Source organism: Falco peregrinus, chromosome 12, assembly GCF_023634155.1.
Source record: "Falco peregrinus isolate bFalPer1 chromosome 12, bFalPer1.pri, whole genome shotgun sequence".
In the NCBI taxonomy this organism is placed as follows: domain Eukaryota; kingdom Metazoa; phylum Chordata; class Aves; order Falconiformes; family Falconidae; genus Falco; species Falco peregrinus.
In genome coordinates this window covers 5,141,029-5,158,698 of record NC_073732.1, presented here as the reverse complement: position 1 = coordinate 5,158,698, position 17,670 = coordinate 5,141,029, and the positions used below count along the sequence as shown (strand labels likewise).

General features: G+C 42.0%; 1 protein-coding gene across 1 annotated transcript in view; it reads left to right on the top strand.

The window, feature by feature from the left end:
- Positions 1-224: 224 nt before the first annotated feature.
- The window catches only part of AMER3 (APC membrane recruitment protein 3), a 41,828-nt gene continuing 24,382 nt past the window's right edge, over positions 225-17,670 (top strand). Inside the window, exons 1-2 of the mRNA XM_055817507.1 lie at positions 225-330; positions 7,371-10,431. Coding sequence (XP_055673482.1) covers positions 7,392-10,427 — 3,036 coding nt within the window. The 5' untranslated portion in view covers positions 225-330; positions 7,371-7,391 and the 3' untranslated portion in view covers positions 10,428-10,431. The remainder of the gene's footprint in view (positions 331-7,370; positions 10,432-17,670) is intronic.

Sequence of the window (17,670 nt, the reverse complement as noted above, 5' to 3'; positions counted from 1 at the left end):
CCGAGCTTACCTTCTGGGCTTTTATTCCTTAGCAATGAAGGCATTTCCATGGCATCAAGCAGATGGCTGAAATAAGCATCTTTCCTAAATCAACCTACATGTGAAAGCCTATAATCTATGAAAGGTACGAAAAAGCTACAAGCAGGAGGAATGAGGGGGTGGGGTGAAGGAAGAAGGAGGAGGAAGAGACAGGGGGTGGAGAGTAACACTGGAGAGCAGCAGTGGTCCAACCCCTCAGAATCTGAAAAGCATCACAGGAGCCTCTGGATAAAGACCAGCCTCAGTAGCAAGGCTAGGAGACAGAGGATTTCTGCTCAGTGATAAAACATGGTGAGTAGGATTTTTGTAATCTGCCTTATTGTTTGCTCTGGTGCAATGGCATTTCCTTTGCTCTGACACTCACAGCGACTCTAAGGGAATATTATTTTGGGATGACTGCTCGGTTTTGAAGCATTGTTTTTTACTTATTTTTCCATATATCTGTCAAATATGTGCTTGTATTTATATAAATGCACATCCTGTTTTCTTTCAAAGCAATAAATTACTGAAAACAGCCAAAGCGGACAGCATTAACACTTTACTGTCTGGTACCAACAGGCTGCTGGTCAGGGCAAGTAAAAAATGCCCTGTTTCCTTCTCAGGTACACAGCGGAAATTTCTGCTCAGCTGCCTTCTCCTAGCAATAGAGTCATGACTCCATCGCTCCCTATGCAGGAGTTTATGCTGCCCTTTTACACAGTGTACTGGGAACATTTCAAGCAGTTACATTTCTTTCAGCCTCAGGTATAGAAGAAAGCTGAGTGAGGGGTGCAGAGGTTTTGTCAGAGAAGGAGCCTCCTTTTGTCATGGTCTCAGTCTCCTTCTGTCCTGCCGCACGCCGCATGCCCCATGCGGGGCTGGGGGAAGCAGTGGGTGCCACATGCAGGGCTGGGGGAAGCAGTGGGTGCTGCTGTTGCCCCAGGGGTCCCTCCTGTTGGCACACAGCAGGACAGTATCGAAACAGAGTAGAAACGCAGTAATTTTACTATGAAAAATCCTGAGCTCCACGGAACAGTTGGCAGGGCTTAAAGCTAGGTTCAGGCTTCCCTATACACATTGCTAATAAGATTAAGCATTTAGCTACACATCCTTCTAGTATTCTGCTGGGGAGTAGAAGATTTTACTTTGTGTGCTCAGTGGAATTAAGGTTGAAGAAAAACACATGGATGTGCTTTTTGCTGGTCCTCCGTGAGAAAGCCATTGCCTGACCTAAATGTGTATGCAAATAATTAGGCATCCCGGGTTACCCAAGAGAGGCAAATGATTAAGGGGAATGATAAGATACAGCCACTACCGATGATGAGAAGCGTATTCCTAATAAGAGGCATGATCTCAATGCAGGTTTGTGTGTCACACACACGTCTTTAAAAATAAACATTCTTCTGTTTCCTGAATCATGACTGTCCCTGATTACATCCTCCATCCTTTCCACGCTGTTCTTTTCTGTTTTCTAATGGAGATGAGATACTAGCAGGGCAATCAGTTATAAGTGGAAAGATGAGCCCTGCTTTAAAATCCTCTTTGGTTTTCACCATAAGAACTGTTATGTTTATTTCCTTATGAGAAACAGTGTAACAGTAATATCCTGCAGACAGGATATCACTACCCTCCAGCAAGGAAGCATTTTATTGCTTTATAATTAAAAGTCAAATTAACAGAATGGAATATATGCTGATGATTATCAATAAGTATTTCCATTACTAAATTTTATGTTCTGAGATAGAGAGTTAAGGTTTTTGACTATAAATAAACAGTCTTATTCCAAAAATACCTCCCCTCACACACTTTACTGGGAGCACCAGCTGTTCTTGATGCATTGCTAATTGATTAGATCTTAAGCATTAAAAATTAGTATCACCCACTGACTTTAAAAGTAGCTGTGGCTCTCACCACCTCATGCTTGCTTGTTTTTGCATTGTAGGACTTCCAACTGGTAACCAGCAAAAATCCTCCTGAGGTTAACCAGGCACAGGAAGGGAGAGCCTCCTAGAGCACTCCGTTCTTTTTCCCTTTTCCATTATACAATTTCTCAGGAAATATTCTTAAAAACATTTCATCTTAAAGTGCATCCATTTTAAGCATGGTACATGTCCAAACACCTAAACCAGATAAATATTTTTCAGGAAACTGAATTATGCTACCATTTTTGTTTGGAAAGCAAGAATAGTATTTTCAAAGGTAACTCTGATACTCAGGATCTTGTCTGATTGACACAAAGCCACCTGTGAAAAAAGGATTTTGGACTTACTCCAAACTTGTATCCTAAAACATAAAAGCAGTCCAAATAGAGCCTTTTCCTTCTTTTTAAATTAAAAAAAAACCTGAAAGAGTATACAATGTTTATCAACTCTTTCATTTAATAAGAGGAAAACACTTGGAGGGAGGTGAAATTAAAGACTCCAAGTGGCATGCAGAATTCTGCTTAGCAAGAGACAGTCAGGTACCATCTCCACAACCTGCACATTTTCAGAATAATTGAATTTAAAGAAGCAGGAGAGCTCCTACCTTCCCTGCAAAACAATGACTGTATTCTGAGTTTTGCTTATTTCTATCTCCAAGAGAGATACATTACACATCAAATAAGCAATAAGTGTCCACGCCAGACAGCTGATAAGATTTTGGAACAGATGAACCTTAATTATATTTTTTTCCTACTTAAGTAAAAGTAATTTTGAGCCAAACTTGCTGAAGCCAGACAGTTCATCTACATTTCCTTTTCATAATACTATTATTTCTATCCATGCAACCCTCCCTGAAGCAGATACTTCTGCTTTCCTAATAGGATGATCTTCCTAGAGTTACATACAAGAAGACTGCTCTTTTAGCTACTGACACATTAAAGCACAATCTATTTTACCTTTTCTTTGAAGATAACCTAAACAAACCCTTCCACTGTGAGATAAGCTAGTAAGATACAAGCTAATAATTTTGACACCAGCCCAAAAACCAAAGCAACGCTCTCCCCATTCCTCCAGACAGGAAGAACTGTGGACAGCTGAGCCTGGCAGAAAGCTCTGGGGGCCACAGGCAGAGGCAAGCGTGACCCCTCTCTTCTCTGACCCACATGACAGAGGCAATATCTGGACAGTTTGAATCCTGCTCCCTGCTCCTCCACCCATCTTCCTCCTGCTTCCTAACGAATATCCAACTCAGCCCCACTGCATCCCTCTTTGGCCTCCTTGTCTGTTTACTTGGCCTTAGGTACAATTTATGTCATCTGAATATGGCTCTTATTAACTTGAACAATTACCTAACTCAGTCTTGTTCAGGGCCTCATAACCCAGAACTATAAGCAATTGCTTTGACTGTCCTAACACCAATCTCCTCAGCCAACAGGAATGTGTTCACCTTCCCATTCTAAAACTTTAACTTTGTTTTAGATAAATCACAGACACAGTAAAACCTTCTGTTTTTATGAAAAGGCTATCAGACCCCCTGCACAGACGGTATAAGTTTGAGTATGAAGTATCTGCATTTTATGAGCAACATTATCCAAATTTAAACAAAAACCTTACCTCCATTATATAAGTATAAGCCCAAAATCCAGACCTAATTGCCTGCTTAGACACTTGTGAAATTCTAAACACGAGCAGCCGGTATGATCAAGACAGATAAAAGTACTGTCTACTGTAGATGGGAAATCTGGATGTGGCTGCAGATTGTTGTAATTGACAATTAAAATGTAGCCAGTATAAGATTTAATGATGTAATCTATTTAAACATGTGTTCCATAAGTAATTTCACAGGTATTAAAAAAAGAGGTCAAGTAACATTAACCAAGAAAACATCCAGAGCCTGTTGAGAGCAGAACAACCTAGCCTTAGTAGACCAACTGCCAGTTTCCACAGGTTTCTGTTCTGTACAGTGATTTTTAATTGCAAAATATATTATTTTTTGCAAAGGTGGGAATCACTCCCTTATATACCCTTTATCCCTCGTGGAAGAAGAGAGATACTGCAAGTTTAGTCCAAGAGGAGAATAATTAAAAAAGAGCAGAGACAGGCAATAGTGTAGCTCACTGCATGGGTCAAGAAATCCCAGAGAAGATGTACCATTTTTAAAATGCCTAGAATAATTTTTCACAGTATTTTTATTAGCTTTACATAACCACTGGAGGGTAACTTTCCCTTACAGCACTTCAATCTGTTTCTAACTGCACTGGTACAGCTTCCACAGTTAGAGACAGAACTTGTGTCCCTGCAGAGAGAGAGAAAAAAGTATAATGGTACACTTCATTACAGCCAAAAATGCTAAAAGTATTAATAGATATAGAAAGGGAGAAGCATCACATAAATATTTCTGTTCTATATTTGGAAAGAAGCTAATTATCATTTATATCATATGAGGATGAAGAGGTACTCATAGTATGGGAAGTTACAAAACATCATCCAAGATGAATATTTAAAAAAATCTGCAGACACTGGTAGGCTGGCCTTAAAAGCCCTCAAAGAGTTGACTGAGGAGATCTTCCCTTTCTTGGCATTCATTTTTAATAATATTTTTTATGGGGAAGATTCCTGAAGTTGTGCCAGTGTTAAAACAGAATAAGCAGGATGACACAATGAACTAGATACTAATTAGTCTGGCATGAATCCTGGGGGGAAATGAGAAAAATAATATATGGGATTAAATAGAGACATTAAACAATTAGAATACAAAATTGGTGATTATACATATAGCAGATCTCTAAAAAACCCCTCAAAAAAACAACAAACCAACTCCTAACTTATTTTTTCCTCATCAAAGGAAACTGAAAAGGTAGAACAAGCTACCATCGGTGTATCTTACATTATTGTACTACATATTTTCTCAGTTATTCAGGCCATTTGGGCTTTCATGTTAAAACTATTCATCTAATCTATAAAGAAAAAGATGAAAAACCTGAAAGTTTCTAGACCCAGTTATCAAACCAGTAGTCCATTGTGTTTCTTATCAAGGAGATACAATTCGTATCAAAGACTTCTTTATTCAAAAGATTACCTAACGACATCCTGAATTCTTAGCTTTAATAAGTTTCATACTCGGCAATAAAATGAATCCACCTCTAAAAGCCTTTTTAATGTATTGAGAGAAGAACTTTCCAAGTATGTAATTTCCTACAAAAATGACCCTTGCTTAATACTCAGAATGGGCAGAAACAGCTGTAGGACTTCAAAGAGCCCTACATAACATTGTTGTAGCGCTAGCACTTGCAATGTCACAGACCCCTAAGGAGCTTCTCAGCAGCAGGACTTCCCACAGGGACACAGTACCTACTTCTACAATTGCAAAAGGACTGAGATGTCAGACACTTTATTTTGGGGATATTAATAACTGATCTTGTGTCACCTGCTCCTGATCGTTGTCACAACTCCGCTGGAGCTCTGTGTGCTGAATTTCTTCTCAATCATACCTCACTTTTCAGAAGAGGATTGTAATCGTGTCCCAGTGACCTATTTCTAAATATGCAAAACAAGTTTCCTGCAGCATCAGTGAACTCCAGATACCTGACAGTGTAGGAAAATGTTTACTGGCTTTCATTAAGAATGCTCTGCAATACTCACATGCAGCCCCAAATCAAATAAATGTGCCAACATCTCAATCATACTGATAGACCTCCATCTATCACCACCCACCATGTATACTCTCTTCATGTTGAATATTCACATTTTACCCCTACATTTTTACCTTTTGTCACTGACCTACATTTAGCTGTAAATATTGCTAATCACCTGCTAGTTTGCAGCTCCTATGAGAAATGGGCTGTCACTGATCAGCCTGCTGGAGAAGTGCTGCAGTTGACACAACTCCCAGATACACAGACCCACATCCTGTGAGGTGTTGGTCAGAGAGCTGCTGTTCCCAGCAAGCCCTGGCTACTGGAAAGCCTCTGGAGGCTACTGACAGCTATTACAGTTCAAGGTAGGCTAAAGACTGCTCTAAGTTGTACTTTAAGAGTGTACAAAGGCTAGGCTGAGTGCTGAATTTAAAATCTCCCTGGCTGTCTTTGTACTGGGCGCAGGTCTGGATCCACTGGTTTTATCTGAGGTTGTTGTCAAGGGAGTATTGGTAATTTTTCATTTCATCAGAGCTGCTACATAGTTTGTCAAGGAGTGCTAGAGATAGCACTGTGTTCTTTGTGTGTGTTGCAGAGTTCAATGGCTCTAAGTGGTTTAGTTGCATGTAAACAATTTAAAATGAGATAAATCATGAACTGAGGTTTCATTAAGGAAAGATGCAAGCACATTCTTTCAAGAACAGGACTTGGACATTTTGTCCTGCTTCCCATCCAGTAAAAATCTGGTTTCTCGAACAGCTTTTAAGAACTGCTTGCTTCTTTCCTGACCTACCTTTATGTAACTCCACTGACTTACTCAATATTCAAGTTGATACAAGATGGGAAAAGATCGGATATGTCTATGAAATAACTGCTGGAAAATTGAAAGTGTCATGGCTAAAATAATTAATGACTAATTAGATTTATGAAAACATAAACCAGATCCAATACTAAACGATATAGCAGAGTCCAAAATTGGCACTGATACAGGTAATGGAGTATTTTTAGAAACAGCTAATCAATGCACAATGCAGATTCTATGTGGCAATGCCTTAGCATGCTACATTGGTCTTTGTAAATTGGAAATGACATTTATCTCAAAAACAACAGTGATTTTCAATGTGGCATTTTTTACTTTTTCCAATAAAAGTAGTAGTGCAGAAAATGACACATTATGCTCAGGAGGAAGCAAAAACAGTAATTCAGTTTAAGCATGCTTTCCAGGGTAGTACCGAGATTTATGGATTTTCTATTCACAGGTAAGGATTATTTTAATATAAAGGAGCATCATGTGTCAAATATTTGATCCATTTTCTCAGGACATTTCCCACCTTGAGCTCTTCATTCTCCTCAAAAGTACAGATTTATGAATTGTTGCCTCCCTGATGCAGACACTTGCATATCTTAACAGTTCCTCTGGCATTGCTTTTCATGGATGCCCCTTCTACTTTCGGAAAAGAACCTCTCTCTTGTTAAAAGCCATCCTAAAGTCATAATCCTAAATCCACCCCCCCTCTTTTCTAACAGACAAAATGTTCTCTGAGCCTCAGCTACCAATCCATAATGTGTACTGTCTTCTCCTTGCTGGATCTTCCAGCCATTGCCAACTTACCTTCCGTTTCACTTGATCTGTTTCTCATGCAATACCATGAGTCAGTGATGGAAATTTCTGGTGACAAACAAAACCAGTCCTATAATGCTCAACATCCATCCCTTTGTTCCCTAGTTGTTTTCAAAGTTTACAAGTGCTAGTCACCACCCTCACTGTATTTTTGTTCTGCTGTTTTCTTGACAGAAACAGATGTGAAGAAGCAGTATGGAACTCAAGAGAGGAAAGACCTTCATAAAATCCAGTGTGCAACATGAGAAAGTGTCACCAGTGCATGCAGTTCCTATCAACAAAGATGATACAGGGAAAGACAAAAAAGTGGCTCTGGAGGAAAACCAAAGCGTACCTGAAGTCCAGCTGGCATATTTGGCCACGCACAAGAACTACAGATTTCCTACCAGAGCAGCAAGGAATGGAGCTGGTGACCACAGTCTGGAAAAAACATCCGGATCCTCCTACAAACTTGTAAGGAAGAGTAAAACCCATGACTGTGTTGCTGAGGCAGACAAAACGGAGCACTGCAGCCCCAGCAGCAGGACTTGTGAGGAAGGTTTTTCTGGAAAGGGTAAGGGTCGACTTGTCAACAGCATCAGTTTTTCAGGGATGTCCAGCTCCAGCAGCAAGAAAGAGTGTGTGGTCAGTCCCAGCCAGTCTGCATGCAGCAGTCAGATGATCGATTACAGGAACTTTGTGCCACAGATGCCTTTTGTACCAGCTGTTGCAAAAACCATTCCCAGGAAGAGGATCTCCCTCAAGAGATCCAAGAAAGGGCTCAGAGATATATTTCATATTAAAAAAAATAAACCAGACAGCCTCACGTTCCTGGTTGAGAAGGACAAGAATCTGTCCTCTCCAGGCTGCAAGAGTGAGTTTCCTGGGCGTCTTGCAAAGTATCTTTTTAAGAGTGGAGAAACGTTTGCAGGTGACAGCTTGTCACAAGACTGCTCAGACAGTGAACTGCAGTCTGACTCTTCCTATGACTGCTGCAACACCCTGTGTGAAGATGTCGCCTCACTGAAGAGCTTTGACTCTCTCACTGGCTGTGGGGAAATCTTTGCTGATGAGAGCTCTGCTCACCTGGAGCTGGAGAACAGCAAAGAAGTTCTGCTGAGACGAAGCAAGCACAAAGACAGCCCCGTCATGGGCTCTTTTCAAGGAGGTGTCGAGCAGCTGGCCTCTCCTGGCCAGAATGAGACTGTTGAATTTGCAAAGTTTTGGGACAACATCAACAAATCAGTGATGCTACATCAGAGTGCTCTGTTTGACAAGAAGTTACCGAAGATACCTGGTCCTGACATGGAAAAGGATAGAAGCCCAGCTGCTGCATCTGTGAAAGACCCCCAAGCGTCACCTGATAAGGACGGTGACAATTCCAAGGAGAGCTCCACAGAAACAGGAACACCGAAAAGTGACAACCAAGAATCCACATCCACAAGTGATGAAGGCTACTATGATTCATTCTCTCCTGGACAAGATGATGAAATGAAAGAGGCTCAGACCCCTGGGGTCCCAGGTAGATTTCCAAGAGACAGCTACAGCGGAGATGCTCTTTATGAGCTCTTCTATGACCCAAACGAAGTCAAAATAAACCCAGTCCTAGACGATGACTTGTGCACATCTGAAAGCATTTCAGAACAAGCCATTGAAATCCCTCTGTCCATTTACAGCTTTCGTGTTGGAGCTGAGGAGAACATGGCTTCCCAACCAGCTCTAGACATTATCAGCCAGGGTTTCTTCCACAGCACATGGAAAGGCAAAGAATGTTTGCTAAAGCTTTGCGATACTGAGCTTTCACTGACCATGGGGATAATAAACTGGCTGCGAAAACACGCGGGACTGGTTTCTTCCCCTGACTCTCTTCAGAGTCCCCAGTCACAGCCAGAAAAGTCTAATGATTCATCAGTCTTGCCCAGCCCTAGTCCAGAGCAGAAAGGGAGCATGGAATCTCAGCAGGAGAAACCAAGCAAGGAAGAATCTAATACATTTAACCTATGTGCATCTTTGGAGAAAAGCAAACATGCAACCCAGGCCTCTTCAGTAAATGTTACCGAAAGAGACCACAGCCTTGACTCTTGCCATAACACATCTAACCTGGATTTCCAGGAAAGGGAAGAGAGTCACCACAAGGATTCATCTACAGTGCCTGAGACTGTGGAAGCCATCGCAGCATCAAGTTATGCATCACAATCACAGGCTAATGGAGACAATCTGCAGACATCTTCAAATGAAAATGAGAAGGCAACAATTTCAGAAGGATGTGAGACATCTGGAGATAAAAACCCACTGCCAGAAAAGCTGAACAAGGAGAGTGGCTCTCAATGCTCTGAAACCCCTTCGTTAGATGATAATCACGAAGTAGAATCATGTTACTCCTATAAGACTGCTGCGACCTCACTCCTGGATCCCCTCGAGAGGGAGGACAGAAATAAATCAATGTATCACTCTCTCTCTATTTCCTGTGACAAACCACTGCAGCCTCTTACTCTCAGACGCTTCCAGAGCTACATCAGCCCCACACCAATGGAGAGCAGCACTAACATAGTGCAGCTCTTAGAGCACTGTGTAACACAAGTGGCATCATTAAAAATCAGCTATGAAAACAAGCACTTGGAAGACAAATGCATTGGGTATGAAATGAATAATGTAATTCGTAAAATGTCTCAGTACAAAAACAAGTTATCGTTGCACAATGAATGCAACTGTATTGCCCAAAATCCAGAATACTCCAGTATTCCTAGCACAAACCAATATAACTATGAGACAAGTTTCCAGTCCAGCAGTCTATATCATTTGAAGCAAAATGGGGAGCAAATTTTCTCTGAAGATGAGAAAAGAAAAGCAAAAATCCTAGAGGAGGTCTCTAGAAGCAAGTTAAATTTCAAATATGCCCATCTAAATAATCAAGCGCTTTCCTATTTAAAAGACTTCACATTTGATCTCAGTTCAAGTGACTCTGCCCCTGCTACAGCTCTTAGCAGACCAACATTTTTACCTCTCTTTAACTCCGTCTGCTCAGACATACCTGCTACTTTTTCACAAGCCGCAGACAGCACCACTGACTCCCTAGTTGACTCGCTGCAGCCTAAGGAGGCCAAGCAGTGCAGCTCAGGGCCATGGAGTTATGCAGAGAAGCCCTGCAGGGGTCTGGCTGGAGGGAGCGCCCTGTCCCCTCACCCAGAGGCAGGCAGCAACCCCGGACACAGCAGTGACAGGGAAGAACTACCAGTAACACACCGGCATTGAGAAGGTGAGTGATTATGGGAAGTCTGAAATTAAATGTGAAATAAGTAACATCTGTTTCCTTTTCAGAGAGGGACCCTTACAGCAGACAAGTCTGATATATACTCAGGGTTTCTCAGTTTTCCACTTTCATTGATCTTAACCTTCACTTCAGCATGGTAGTTAAAAGTAATCAGATTTTAAATTACACGATTGCCCAAACCAGGAGCCACATATAGCAGGTACCACATTCACTGGGTCTTACAATTCCCATGCAAAAGATGAAGCCCTGTCTTCCACCCAGGTACAGCAGTTTTCATATCAGCTGAAGCAGGGAAATTTTTTCCTTCTCCCAGTTCAGGATCTGCCGTGTTTGGAGCAACACAGTGGAAATGGCTGCCTGGCCACAGACTGAGCAGTATTCAGCTCACATTCTTTACTACCAGGTCATGAAATCCTCTTGCTACATAATGATAGCATAAAAATTATGCCCTGCTTCCCCTCTGGACTGGTAACTGGATATTAGACAGAGGTCTCTACTGCAGTCCTGATGGGTGAGCTGCTACACAGAGGGTCACACAAGAAAGCCAGCGATCTGCAATGTTAAGTCACAGGGCAGACAGACGTACCCTGTTCTGCAGTTGCATACGTATGGTGTGCCCTTAAGCACAAGGGAAAGCCCATAATACTGTGCTGCTGCTGCTACGCGTGCCAAAAGGGTGTTCTTCCTTCTTGCAAGCCTGAAGTCCCTCTCCAGCAGGTGCAGCTGGTCTCTGGCCAAACTGTGCTGTGGTAGAGAAAGAGCTGAAGCCAAGGCACATGCACATGCACATGCACGCAAGGCTTGACAGGCTTCTCAACAGAGGGATTATAGGGTCTGTGCTGCACCTCAAAATTCTGAAAATTCTTGAGCCACATTTACATAGTATAGGGAGATCCAGAATTTGGTGTCTGACATAGGGTGAGAAACACTTCTGCTGTAAAACAGAAAAAGCTGATCAAGTACACAGACTGGTTCAAATTTGCCTGTCACACAAGGCTTTAGGCCAGAGCAGGTACTATCTGTACAGACTGCTCCGACTCTGTGCCAGCTGGGAAATCCTCTGTTGTCCAGTTGCTGAGAGGAATCTGTCACATAAAACTTTTGTAATTTCTCTATAACATGCCCTGCCAAATGTGACAGATAGGCTGGACTCTGCCCAGCCATGGTGCTCTGAGAGGGAGCCTTTGGAGGTTGTGGTAGATGGAGAGGAGGGTGCAGCAAGGGCCAGGATAGAGAATTAAGGAACAGGTCATTACTGAACAGAGGACCCAGCCATCACAACACTTGGCTCTTGTTGCTCAGAGCAGTGCGACTGCTTTCTGGTCATCTCTAAAGGCTTCCCAAGCTGCACAAACTAAAAAGGACAGTGTTTCTCTCTGCATTAGGCAAAACCACCCTTACATTTCCAAGTCTTGGGAGATTCAGCCACCCACTTTGATATTTACATCTTTGTGAAAGTGCCCTTTCCCACTAGCAAGTCTCCCATTGCAGGGAGGGTTATTTTTCAGGGGTCTGCGTGAATTTAAGGGCCAGAGACTGTCAGTCTTCAATACTCTTTACTAACACATCGTCTAGTTACAGCTCATCAGTGAATTAGGTTTTCCTCTAATGAACAAAGTGCTTTTGGTTTTTCCCATTTTTGTTGCAAACAATGCTGACTAGCAAGACACCTTCTTATGTCACCAGAGTTTTGGGCAGAACTTGCCACTGAAGGACACAGCATAGTTGTTACAACCACTTGCATCTTTTAGATTATTTCTGAAATCAAGGAAAGGTTTGTGGTCACAGCTAGTATATGTATGAAACCAGTGCTAGGCACAACTTTTTAGGAACAGCAGATCAGTGTATACATTGGCCTGCTATTTTTAGTTTGTTGTGAATATTAATCCACAGGGTATTGTTAAAAATATCCCTGCCTTCACAGGCTAGGAATGCAAAGGGATTCTAATTTTGAGGAGTCATTTTCTAGTAGAAACAGAGAAGGGAGTCATAGCTGCCATGACTGTCAGAAGTGGTAATAGACTGTATCTTTGTATTGTACAAGACGTACCACAAGCAGACATTACTGGATTTGGGGCACTTTCTGCTGCATTGTATTAAATGGCAGCTGCTGTATGCCACCGTGTGTCAGCACTGACCTGCAGTACCTTGCAGTGTCAGGAATGTGGCACAGTTCACATGCTAGCACCTGAGCCGCAGAGAGAAGACAGTTCACTTTTTTGTTTTCCAAAAGGGATCTGCTGATTTTGGATAGCAGTTTCTGTAACAGTAAAATTAATGGCATTTTAAAATATAGATTGGATTTGCATATTCATAAAATGACTTGGGGGAATGCTCTCGTTTCAAGGAATTATTTCACTACAGGCTTGCTGTTTAATTTCTTACAGAAAAACATTTTTGACTATAATTAAAATGGCATTTAACATAGTTAAACAGCTATGGTGACAGATACAAACACAGCCATGTGACTGTGTTTTCCTACCCAGCATCTTCTTGCCTGCCCACATTAACAGATGGCCTACAGGTTGGCCGGAAATACTAGTTTTTTCAAAAGTGACTCAGGATCTTTGCCTTAATCACAGGGGTGGTAGTGTAAGAGAGGCAAAATACAAACATGGTATCACTCTGTCTCTATGGAGACAGACATCATCAAGAAATACTCCTACACTGGACATGACTGTGCAAATCCCAAGAACTTATACATGAAGAATGCTCCAAAGGTCACTGTTTTAAAATACCACACTTGGGAGCTGTGAGAGAAGTGACAGATCTAGAGGTGTTCTGCTTCGTCCCTCAGAACCAATGCTGCATAAGCAGCTCCAATGCAGCCCCTGCTCTTCCCATGGGCTCCCAGGCCTGACCTGGAGGAGCTGGGAAGGAAAATGTCAACTTTCTTACCATTTATCATGGGGCAGAGGAAAAGCTGATATCAAAAGCCATTCAAATCTCCAGGTTTTGTCACCCCCATCTCCAGATGTCCCAGCACCCACAGTAACAAATGAGCCCATCTTCTCTGCTCCAACTAGTGTGCGTGGTTCCCCCGAGCCATGCCTGGTCTCTGGTGCTTCTCTACCCTGCTGAACGCAGAGGCACACCTCTGGTGAAGAAAGGTAGAAGAAGTGCCAGTCCCAGCTCCAGTTCTGTTTCTCCCTTCCCTGGCATTTTAGAGAAAAATTTGCAAATGCCTCATATCTGAGCTTACCAGGAATTTGATCCCTGATGGTAAAGGTACCCCAGAGGCAAATGGCGTCCTTACATGAGGATACAGAAGGTGGAAATTACCAGTAGGAAGTGCAATGAAAGGCATAATTTTCATTCTTCAGTATTGAAAGTCTAGGACTTGGGAAGCAAATGCAGTCCATCCCCTGAATATGGGATTTGTATATTCATGGACCATAGAAACCAAGCTGCAGAACTTTGTACTTTTGGACTAGATATTTTCCAGCAGAAAACTCTTTTCATCAACAAGGGAACACTGTCGTAGAGCACCACATTGGGATGTCTTTTTCTGGCCATTAAAATCTCTGGAAGTGACTGGACAGACAACAACACTGCATGTCATAGCAACCAGACACAGGTAGAACAAAGCACTCCCTGCAAACAACAGCATTTCAGACCACTGAGCCATTTCTACCAGGGTTTGAACTGCATCTTCCCTTAACTGGTAGACATGGCAGAGCAACAAAAACCACGTGTGCTCCCAGCAATATGTGCTCACTTAATTCAAATGCTGAAGCACTACATTATACACCAGTTGAAGCTTTTGAATGTGTTTCAGTGATAGCACTAAAAGGAACACATTGCAATAAGCTTGCCCTCAGGTCAGAAAAAAAAAAAGATAACTGTCAATCAAAGAGGGATTGCCATAATAGATAGGGCAGCTGTAGATAAAAGACGACAGTATGGCAAACATGTTTGCTGTAATCAAGGAACTGAGATTCAGAAGCAGATAAAATACAGCCTAGACACTGCAAAATGATAGAGGAATGTGTATCTGATTCTCACCAACTGAAGAGCTACTCGCAGTCTAGGCAATTTTTGTAATGCTTTTTATTCCCTCCTGGTTCAACTTCATTCCCTCCTTGTTTAACTTTATTTCCTCTGTCTTAAATAAGGTTGCGTTCCTCTCAGACAGATAGTTCTCTACCTGCCAGGCATAGGGAAGGCAGACTGCAGTATTTGGATTTGTTAAAAAGGAAAAGCAAAGCGGATTGGTAATTGTCTGATAAAACTATGGTATTGTTGCTTGAAATAGCCAGAGAGATGCCTTAATAGGTGAAAAAATAAAGGAAGGAACCCTCTACATACAGCAGGGAAAGTGTATGGTAACACGTTCAAAGCCCGGGACAAAAAAAATCTATGTATTGCCATGTTCCTTCCACGGCATAGCGAAGAGGTTGTTTCTCAAGTCTCACATGATGAAATGTAAAAACAATGAAGTGCAGCGACAGCCAGCACATTTTCTGCATTGGAAATGCCTCTGGCTCTGAAACATACACCTTTATAATGTGAGTTGCCCAGATCATCTTGCACTGAACCAGATACTGAAATGTCATCTGACAGCCCACCAGCCACACGTGCACACACATGCAAGTACATACACACAAGCTCCTGTTCAGACAAATGCATCACAAAGTACAGATGTACTGTTTGTCACATAGGGTACCACAGAAGCAAAGAGCAGGGAGACAGAGGTGACAGGCCACTGCCTCTGCTAATACATTTGAGTGTTAGTCACCATGTGCCCAGATACTTGGGCTAAATGCTAAATTACACAATTTTCTCCTTCATTAAACACTATTGCTTCTGGACTTAGCTCTGTCTCACTGTACTGTCTTCATGGGACTTTGTCATCAATGCTTACTCTACCCCAAATCAGAATTCTATCATGAGGAAGAAATGTTCTTGCCAGATTATTTGCTAGAGAAGGGTTTTTCAACAGTTATCAGCACAGATGATCTCTTAAATGGGAGATGCACTAAAATGTTGTTAAATGTGTTTCATTTTAAAACTGAAGAAATTGATTTCCTGCTTTACCCACTACTGCAGTAGGATGGTTTCCATGGATACAGTCTGATAGGGACTCTATTTTTCCCCTCTTGACAACAGTACAGAAAGCTAAATTCTCATCTTCATTGCACCAGCATAAATTTGAAGCCAGGGGAACAATTCCCAGACTTAACCCTGAGAGCAAAAGTTGGCTCCCACTCTCCTTCAGCCTTGATTTTGAGATTTTCAGGCGGATGGCAATGAAGAGAAAAAAGAAAGAGAAAGCAGTTTCTGTGGACAACAGCATGGGCTGAAGGACAGGTCACACGAAACAAACACAGTGCCTTTGTATGAGAAATGGAGAGACTTCAAGGAAGAATGCAAACAAATTAACTGCTTATTTAAAGACTTAGTGTCTTGCTTGACACAACTGCACAAATACAAGTCAGGTTTTGGCTACAGAAGTTTGGCTATAGAAGACTTTATAATTATCTGCATAGGATTGGACCAAATATCACCCCATTTGTTTAAATGAAGGGATGGATCAGTTGTTACCATTCTGAAGAAAACCTGCCTCACTTCTGTTTTGCTGTGGTGGCCAGGAAGGCATAAGGGTGGGAAGAAGAGGGATGCAAGAGACTAGTATCCTGCCACAGAGCAGGTCTCTTCATTCAAACAGGAGAGAATCTTGCCCAATCTGGAGCACAGTCATGGAGACACTGAATGCAAAGCAGATCCTCAGCTCAAGAATGCTCTGTACAAACCTGATAGCATTTATACTCACCAGCCAGCAAGTAAAAAAAAAAAAAAGAGTAGCAGGAAAAGCCTGGTAGCCTCAGCTTTTTGGACCTCAAGTGTAAAATCTCTGGTTCTGTTCATCCCATCAGAACATGCAGAGAAGGGTAGAACCAGAGTCCTCCAAAACAAAACTGCATCCTGCCTCTGCCAATGGACTGAAGTTGGTGCTTGGAAAAGGGAGTGTCAGAAACAGAGTAAATGGAGAATTTTGAAACCTCAAATTACCAACTTCCTATTTTCTGGCAGCAGCACTCTCTCAGCTAGACAGTGGCTCCTCCTGGATGTCTGGGTTTAGCACTCCCTTTTCCGAACTCAATTAAGCATACAAACTTCAAAGCCTTCTAATTTGTGTTACAAACCTTTACTTTGTTTTGTGTGTGCCTTTTGGGCACCTCTTAAAATCTGATGTCTATTGTGCTGTATGTATCAATTTAGCTTTGTAAAACTTCCAAACTGTTCCTATTGAATTTCCTCCTTTTCTGTCATCTATTTGTCTCCAAAACAGGCACTGTCTGTTTTGTGGCCTGGCAACACCTGGGAGATTATGGACACTGCTGTGATCGTATATTCAGGGCAGAGGCCATGCTTCAGTATGTAGGTCTGGAGTCTCTATGTAAACAAAGACTGATAGTTCGGGGAGACAGAAAGCACAGAAATCCTCAGCACCAGTGTATTTCTTGCATTTTCCTCAAAAAAACCACCCAAAACACCCACAAAAAACCCAAAACAACCCAAAAGAACAAAATCAAAACCCAAACCAAAATATTTTATATCTCGCTCAAGTAAGGGCAAAAAAAATGACCACCAGTGAAAGGCATGAAGCACTGTTGTCACGAGCCAGTGCTTATAAACAGTAGCACAGGGAGCCTGCACTCCTTTAAGGAAATGTCCAAAACGAACACAATTCCCCATCAGGTCTTACGGAAAGCTGTTCTGTTTTAAGCAAACTCCTTGTCAGTTCTTCAAGAAAGGCCAGACTGCATACATCTGGTGTGGCAAGTTTCTTATGCTATTCAGGTCTTGGGGACAGCATCTCATTTACATTTGTATGTGAGAAAGATGTTCATAGTTCTTGGACAGCAATACAGCTCCAGGTAGAGAGAAGCAAAAAAGTACTGTACATTAGACTTTTCCCTATGGAGTAAAGCATTAATGCACTGTGGCAGGCCTATTCAGGTAAAGCTTAAAAGATCTTGTGGCACTTAATGATAGTGAAAGCCACCAACGACAACTGCACAAATGACACCATGATAGTGCAGCCAGCAAGTTTGTGTCTTCCCACAATCAGCAATCCTCTCATCTAAGGGGAAACTGTCAGCCTGCAGGTCAAGATACAGGGAAGATTATTGGAGATCCAAGAAAAAGGAAGGTCGTCTTTGTCCTTATCTCTGATTGAATGATTCTCATTTCACAACAGAGAACAAGGTAGGAAAATGC